This window comes from Beta vulgaris, chromosome 9 (assembly GCF_026745355.1).
Source record: "Beta vulgaris subsp. vulgaris cultivar EL10 chromosome 9, EL10.2, whole genome shotgun sequence".
Taxonomy (NCBI): Eukaryota; Viridiplantae; Streptophyta; class Magnoliopsida; order Caryophyllales; family Amaranthaceae; genus Beta; species Beta vulgaris.
Window position 1 is genome coordinate 3,910,751 of NC_079210.1, and position 8,103 is coordinate 3,918,853.

The 8,103-nt window shown below is 33.9% G+C and overlaps 2 protein-coding genes across 2 annotated transcripts; one reads left to right on the forward strand and one right to left on the reverse strand.

The window, feature by feature from the left end:
* Window positions 1–6: 6 nt before the first annotated feature.
* LOC125493832 (protein FAR1-RELATED SEQUENCE 5-like) lies at window positions 7–1,287 on the reverse strand. Its single transcript, XM_048637356.1, has 3 exons — window positions 1,270–1,287; window positions 792–874; window positions 7–742 (listed from the first exon to the last, which is right to left on the reverse strand). Exons 1-3 carry the CDS (start codon window positions 1,285–1,287, stop codon window positions 7–9), a joined length of 837 nt encoding a protein of 278 aa, XP_048493313.1.
* A 2,129-nt stretch (window positions 1,288–3,416) lies between these two features.
* Window positions 3,417–5,554, forward strand: LOC104902734 (protein STABILIZED1). Its single transcript, XM_048636834.2, has 2 exons — window positions 3,417–3,733; window positions 4,993–5,554. The coding sequence occupies exons 1-2, from the start codon at window positions 3,623–3,625 to the stop codon at window positions 5,326–5,328; spliced, it is 447 nt and encodes a 148-aa protein (XP_048492791.1). The 5' UTR covers window positions 3,417–3,622; the 3' UTR covers window positions 5,329–5,554.
* Window positions 5,555–8,103: the final 2,549 nt, after the last annotated feature.

The window sequence follows — 8,103 nt, forward strand, 5'->3', positions numbered from 1 at the left end:
TCTCGATCACTCACAATGGCATTTGGCGCCACATAGCCAATGAGGTTTTTCAGTGCCGACAACATCCAGGTAACTCTCAACATCCTCATGTTGCAGCAAAGCCCATGCAACAAGAAAATTCTTGTTGGTTGGTGTGACACCAACAATCTCTACCAAAGGATACAAGTACTTATTTGTCTTGTACGTTGCATCAATGTGAAGCACATGCGGATATGTACGGACTAAGTTCACGGACGTCGGGTGTGCAATGAATGTATGTGTCACCCTACCCATCTCGTCCGCATCAAGCCAAAACAGATAATTGCTTTGAACAGCCTGATGAAGAAACTCCTGAGCTGCATTTCTGCCTTCTGATCTCTCTCTTCTTAACAAATCTTTACAATTATAAATGTGCCTCATGTTAGGTTTCACTGACGGAAATGCACTTGTAATGGCTTTCATGATGTGTCGTGGTTTCACATGGGCTGCAGTTAGTTCTCCAACTAACTTCTTCGCACCGGGACTGAGACCGCTAATCTGTCGATGACCCTCTGGGTATAACATCATTGGGTGATTATGAAACCCATGTTCTGCCTTAGTCTTGACAACCCAATACGAATAGTTTTTCATTGGGACAAGAAACAACCGAAATGGACAACCACATGCTTTTCTTTTCGTTTTTCTCCTGATTGCTGAACTGAAATCACGAAGTTCTTTTTTCTTACCACGTTCACAATCTAGATATTGACAATTCTTTTTGTGACTGGTTATCACCAAAAAAAAAACCGAATTTAAGAGCAATCTTTCTACACCATTCGACAGCATCATCACGATTATTAAATTGAGGAGAATTGTCAAAATAACGATTATAATTAATCCCATTATTAACAAGCTCCTGGAAAAAAAAAACAAATAAATTATTGTTAATTAAAAAAAAAATATATTCAAGCCAAATAAAAAATTAAGAATATTCCAAACACATATAAAAAATAGAATATTGAACATTTAATAACTCATTAGGTTAAATGTTCCTCCAGCTTTTTCCTAAGAAAAATAGGGTTGGCGTTGCCCAGAACCAACGTCCGGCCAGGACGTTGGACCCATGGGTCGAACGTGTGGCCAGGACGTTCGACCCATGGGCCCAACGTCTGGCCAGGACGTTATGTCCATGGGTCGAACGTTTGGCCTGAACGTTCGCCCTATGGATCTAACGTCCTGGCCAGACGTTTGATCCATAGGGCGATCGTTCTGGCTACACGTTCGTTGTTTTCGAAGCGCAAAAAAAAATACCTGATCCGAAGACGACATTATTTCTATATTAATTAATGGCGTTCGCTGGAGATCGTTAATTTCAATGACTGCCGGTGAGTGCCGTAAATTTTAGAGTTAATTTCAATGAATAATGTTGGTGAGTGCCGCCGGTTATTTTAGAGTTTGGAGAGAAGTGAAAGTTAAATTTTGCATTACAGTAAAAATTTGGAAGATATAGTAAAAAATAATATTGGTTAAAACACATAAGGACATAATCGTCCATTCATATATAAATTTGGGCGATTTTAAGGAAATAATGGGCGATGTTTAACAATGCCCGAAAAAATAAGTTCAGATCAGATCAGTTCAAATTTTGCTTATATTTAAAAATCATTATATCTTTCATAACATATTAGTAAAAATTATAATAATTGAATATTAATAAAGTACTCATTGAGACGAATCAAACAAGACCCCACATGACTATATTTTTTTCTTATATATTGAGAAAAATCTAAAAGATAAGATCTTGTAATCAGATCAGGTCAGATCAGAAAAAATAAGTTCAGATCAGATCAGATAAGTTCAGATCAGAAAATTTCATTTGAACTAAACATAGCCTAAGTCAACATACTTAGATAGAATCATCAAGCTAACTCTTTAAACAAAAGTTATTACACCCTCAAATTTTTCTCTTTTGAAAAACTTATTTTAATATAAATCACTTAAAAAATTTGAGAGTATTACCGCCACGTGATAACGTTAAAGGCTTTAATACTAGCTATATACCGAACTTGAACTAATGCAGTGGAAATAACTTAAATAACTTCTCTTTATTAATATAAACTTTATTGTACAACTATATAACAAGAAAAATAAAATAACAACTCCTTGACTAATTATGATTACTCACTAGCTCACCCATATGAAGTATACATCATATCAACCTGTAAAATATGCTCGCCAAAATACGGTCATCATAGAGACAAAGCCATAAAGCAAAACAAAACAAAACAAAAGCGTGTCAGTAAAAATACTGAGTACATGTATATGCGGAATATTAAAAACCTTATTTAATTAAACATTGAAATATTTAATTTCAAAAACCTTTCTGGATACTTGATAATACTTGTATAATATAAAGTATATAACTTTAATAAAAACTCATTTTCCTTGCCTAGGTTCCTTGCCTAAAGTGTGCACACTCCCCAAGTTTATTATTCCTTACTGAGTCTATTACGAGTGGTTTACTACCTTGTCCACATGACTTATACAAAAAGTACATGGGTTAATAATATAATGGCTACCGTTCTTGCTAATAAATAACAAGTTGTTGCCTCCTTATAATTGGGATCATGAAAGATCATATCTCTAATAAAAATCCTTCTGAAATAATACTCCTTTAAAAAGAATAACAATTCTTAAAACTTAGCCATATAAGGCATAAATAAAGTAACTTGCTCAAGGATTAACCTTTGAAAAACAATAATAGTTCAAAAACACTCCTTTTTAAATATTAAACATGAATCAAAAGATCAAACTCCTTCTAAAATATTTGAATATAAATTCAAAGATCAAACTTTATAAATATATAAAACGATAGACATAATTCAAAGTTCATAAATAAAATTTATAAACATTCAAACATGTTCATATAAAACAGATGCAGTTCATAATAAAACTCATAGACACATGTATTTCTATCCAAAATATTTTCTTAAAAACATGATACTATACTTGCAAAATAATTATTAAAGATCTACAAATACATGTACCTTGAAAATTAATAATTACTTGGAGAAGAGAAAGGTAGGCTGGGAGGGAGAGAGAGTTTAAACTTGAGAGAAGAGATGTATATCTCAAATTTAATGGAAAGAATATGATGGGTACGGTGGAGACCCCTATTTAATTATACTAGTTGGATAGGTAGAATCGGAATAGGAAACTAAAAGATAAATTTAGGGAAAAAGATAAACTAATCTAACTAAGATATAACTAATATTTACGATTATCCAAGTAAGATTAGGAAAAGATATAAATTATCCCATATACATAATTATAAGTAAAATAATTAAAAAAAAATAAGTAAAAGACAAAAAGTGACTCAAAACCTCATGAAACATAACCGTGAGATTCATGCGCCGGAATTTTTTTTTTATTATTATTTTTTTCTTTAAAGTTTCTTAAAAACTCAAACTCTATCTTATGTTATTCATCCAAAAGTCTGATTAGCGTTTTAAAACTCAATCCTACCTTTAATCTCCTTTTCATAATAAGTGAAACACTTTTCGAAGTATATATATATATATATGATTGATTGACCACTTCACCCACAAAGTTTGGAGTTCTTTCATCCAATCTCATAAACTCGCGAAAAACGGAAAAAGGAAAGATGTGCGACAACAACAACGAAGATCAGTTAGACATGTCTGCTCTCGCCGTCAATCTCCCCACTGTTGCCGTACGCGCACAGGAGAGGGCTCGCCTCCTAAATTCTCTTACGGTATGTTCTTCAGATACCCGTTTCATTTATCATTCTGAATTACATATCTTTGTTGTGGTTCTATTAATTGCAATTGCAGCACCATAAGTTTATTCCGTTTTTGTCTGTAACTTGAAAGAAAAATCCCCACTCATCACTATTGAAAAACCCATCATCGAACATGTGATTGTAATTCATCTTTTGAGTTGTAGTAGATGGCAATAAAATTTTATTTAATACAATACTTGCTTTTTGATGGATACATTGTTAAAGACTCTTTATTTTACTCGCTGCAATTATGTATTGCCACTCTTACGCTGATTTTATATCTTCTGCTGCTGTTGAATAAAAAAGAATTTTGTGCGCCTCACTATGAGGGATCACTTGAATCAGTTGAATGTTACCTGTTCTGCACGTCCTCACTATGTATAGACGGATACGGGTACGGGTGCGTATTCAGGTACGGGGACAGAAAACGGCAAGATTTTGAAATTTCAGGAAAGGGTACGCGTACCCATACCCGATACGTATCGGGTACGGGTACGAGTACGTGACCTAGAAGAAGTACCGGAGTGTGGGTGCTCAGAATGCTGTAAATTAGTTTAGATTTTGGGCTGCATTAATTCTTTCTGCATTTAAAATTTATCTGGAAGTGTTTATTTGTTTCCTTTTTAATTAGTTGACAAGCTGGTTATAAATGTTGCATGAGTTTCAAATGAATCTGGCTATTTCTGCTCTACTATTTGGTTTGCAAAATTCCAATTGAGAACATGGTGAAAATAATTTAAATTTGTTCATTTATTACTGTAGTTAATAATAAATATATATGAAGTATATCCCCAGTGTGACTGTGTGAGTCCCTAATTCTTAATATCATTTGTCCATGAATCAGTGTCAAAGACTCGAATTCCACTATCCATCTCGTCGCTTTGTTCCAACACATACTGATTACTGAATGAGCCATCATGTATCTGTGATAGTGCTGTGAATAAACCTCTGCGAGATGGATAATTGGATACTGCTGTTAGGTTGCAGATTGAAGATTTCTCTAGGAGGAACACTCCTAAATTGTTGTATATTTGCTTTTCATATGCTGTGGTTTATGGCAGAATGCTGCATGCATCTAATTTATTTGCTTTGGACAAGTCTCTGGTCACTGTCAATCCGTCATACATATGACCACTGTAATTTTGGTTGTTATCATACATGACACCCTGATTGTCATTTCTATCTTAGTTGGGAAGTTCAAAAGACTGTTCCTAATGTGAAGTTTTATACAGGATCATAATGGTGAGCTCGATGTTGAATACTTTGAGAGGGCTAGGTTGCTGTTGAAATCTTCCATAGAAGCCAATCCAGAGCACCCTCATGGTTGGATCGCAGCTGCCAGGCTAGAGGAGGTTGCGGGCCAGATTCAGACTGCTAGACGGTTTATCCAAATGGGATGTCAAGTGTGTCCCAAAAATGAGGATGTTTGGCTGGAGGCATGCCGTTTGGCAAGCCTTGATGATGCCAAGGCTGTGATAGCTAGGGGACTTGAAACAATTCCGGATTCTGTGAAGCTCTGGCGTCAGTCTGCTAAATTAGAGCAACGTGATATATTAAGCAGGCTTTAATATATGCAGGACTCATGACACACGAGACAAGTACTATACACTAGACTTTCATATTTATTTTTATTTGCTTTGATCACTGTCAATAAGCTCATGGTTTTGCCTACATTGTAGGGTGGATTTTATATGGTGCAATATGTTTAGGTTGAGTTCATCTGCATATTGCTGAAAGTTATATACAGTAAACTAGTAATAGTTGCTCACTCTATAATATCACCTTGAATGCTCATTGCCATTACACTTAGATTTCTGAAACGCCTATTTTTCCATCAACCACAACTTCGACGACAATGTCAAATTACTTTGTATTATGTATTTGTCCTGTCTATGAGTGTGGGCTTGGCTTCTTCAAAGTGCAAAATCAAATTGCTTGCACTGGAGATGCTCATAGGAGTTAGGACAATCTAGTATTTTTCTCGAGCCATGTTTGACATATTGCTATAAATGCATATAGTTGTCCGTAACCTCTGCATAACATCGAAAAAAAGATAACATACATTTTTGTTTGGGTGCAAAAGATAACATTGTGATGTTATTAGCTTGATCCGCACCATGAGTTGCCAACCAATGCACAACACGATTAGCTTCAAATAGCAATGCACGATTAGTTATAAATATTATCTATTAATATTAAAGTTATTAAAATCTCTCAAATTATTATTAGTCATATAGTAGTTATACTCATAATTAATTATATAATAATGATCATTATTATTTATTTATTAAATAATATTGTTACTAGTATTAATTACATTAAGTTATATCAATTACTATTGATAACATAACTTATTTCATAAAATATGAGTTAAGTTAAGTAAAGTTCATGAATTTTTTCTTAAATAATGATAAAAGTTTGTTAAATACCCTATTTGCATCGTTTTAAATATCATGGTAACATGCGGCGTAGGATTGGGTGAGAACTGAACTATTTTTTTTTACTTCAGCACAAACTTGTAGCAGCGAGTTTAAAGGCGAATTCTTTCATGGTCAAACTCGCTACTTGAAATAGCGATTTTGCCCTTAAACTCGCATTTTAGTAGCAATTTGTACTATTTTTTTTAAAAAAAATTGCAATTTAATCCAACATCGTTTTGTCTAATGTAAGGTGGTATGTGAAGCACAAAACCGCTACTTGGAGTAGCGGTTACACTTACAGATTGTTTGTAAGTCGCTACTCTAAGTAGCTGTTTTGGGCTAAATCCGCGGAAAAAAAAACAGACCCTTTTGGCGAGCCCATATGTAGGGGTGTTCATCGGTCTCGGACCGGACCAAACCAAAATTCGTGGAAAATGGAGACCGAAGACCAGACCGAATTAAAACCGGTCTTGAGACCGGACCGGACCGAAATAATAGGGACCGGACTGAAACCGGACCGGTTAGACCGAAAATTCATTTTAGTTGGTTTTTTTTCCTATAACTATTATATACTTCTATAAACCATTCAAAATTCACAATTAGTTTAAATAAAAAATTGTTTTATAGTTTCTAGTTTGAGAATTTGGAAGTATGTGAGAAGACCTATAATCAAAAACTCTAGTGCTATGTTTGGGAATGAGCATATCATTTCTAAATGTGAAATTGGGCCAAATGACATGTTTGGGAAATCCAAGAATTTGGAATTGGAATTGACCCAATTCCAACCTTTATAATAATAGCCCAATTTTAAGAATTCTCAAATTCCATGTACAAGGGTGTCATTTGCAAATTCTAAACCCTAACTAATTTCTACTTTTCTCTTTAAGTGTTCTACATATTCTTAACTTTCTCTCTCCTCAATTATAAACCCTAGCTTTCTCTCCTCCATTAACGAATCTCTTAGCTTTCTTTTCCTCCATTAATGAATCTCTAGCTTCTAACTATTCAATCACGTCTCTGTAAATTCTATGGTAAGCCAAACAATGAAGATGGATTTGAAATCCTAAATTTGAAATTCTTAAGTTTACCAAACAATGAATTTGATTTTAGATTCCATGATTTGAGAATACAAATTTCAAATGAATCATTTCAAATAAAATGCTCATTCCCAAACACTACCTATACTAACTTTCAAATTTCAATATCTCTATTCTATATGGGAAGAGGGGTAGGACACCAAAATATTAGAAACCCCATTTTACCCTCATAACATCGCTATTATAACTACTTCCTTTAATGAAAAAATAAAAAAGAAAACTACCTAATTAATTTAAAAAATAAAAAATATTACAAAAAGAAAACCATCAAGAATTCAAATATTCCTAATTTATTAGGAATAATTAATAATTAATTTAATTTTTTTCATCTCCTAAAAAAATAATTTTGTACGTATGTTTGCACGCATCGCGTGCATATAAAAACTAGTACTTTAAATAAAAAGGTATAACCGGTTCGGACTGAAAAAATTCGGGTTTAGACCGGACCCGACGGAAGACTGAATTTTTAAAATTTGCGGACCAAAGACCGGTCCGATCTCGGTCCAGTCCGAAAGTACACCCCTGCCCATATGGACACTATATATATATATATATATATATATTATACTAATATATTAAAAGGCGTTCCTAAGCACAGAACAATGCCACGTGTAAGATTTGATCCCGAGATCACAAGCACATATACTAATGTCTTAGACCACTAAACCAAGTGATACTTGATGTTAATATTTCAAAGTAAAATATTAATAAATAAAAGATATAATTACCTGAGGCATAGCCCGGGCCTAAAAACTAGTTAAAATATAAAAAAGCATAAGCAAGCATTGCAGGCCACCACGTGGCACTATCCCCTTCTTCAATTACA

Excerpts from the sequence above, each read along its gene's own strand:
- LOC104902734 (XM_048636834.2), top strand. The coding sequence starts at position 3,623 with ATGTGCGACAACAACAACGAAGATCAGTTAGACATGTCTGCTCTCGCC. Across the intron at positions 3,734-4,992 it reads GCCTCCTAAATTCTCTTACG|GATCATAATGGTGAGCTCGA; the intron begins GTATGTTCTTCA and ends AGTTTTATACAG.
- LOC125493832 (XM_048637356.1), bottom strand. Across the intron at positions 743-791 it reads CGTGATGATGCTGTCGAATG|TCACAAAAAGAATTGTCAAT; the intron begins GTGTAGAAAGAT and ends GGTGATAACCAG.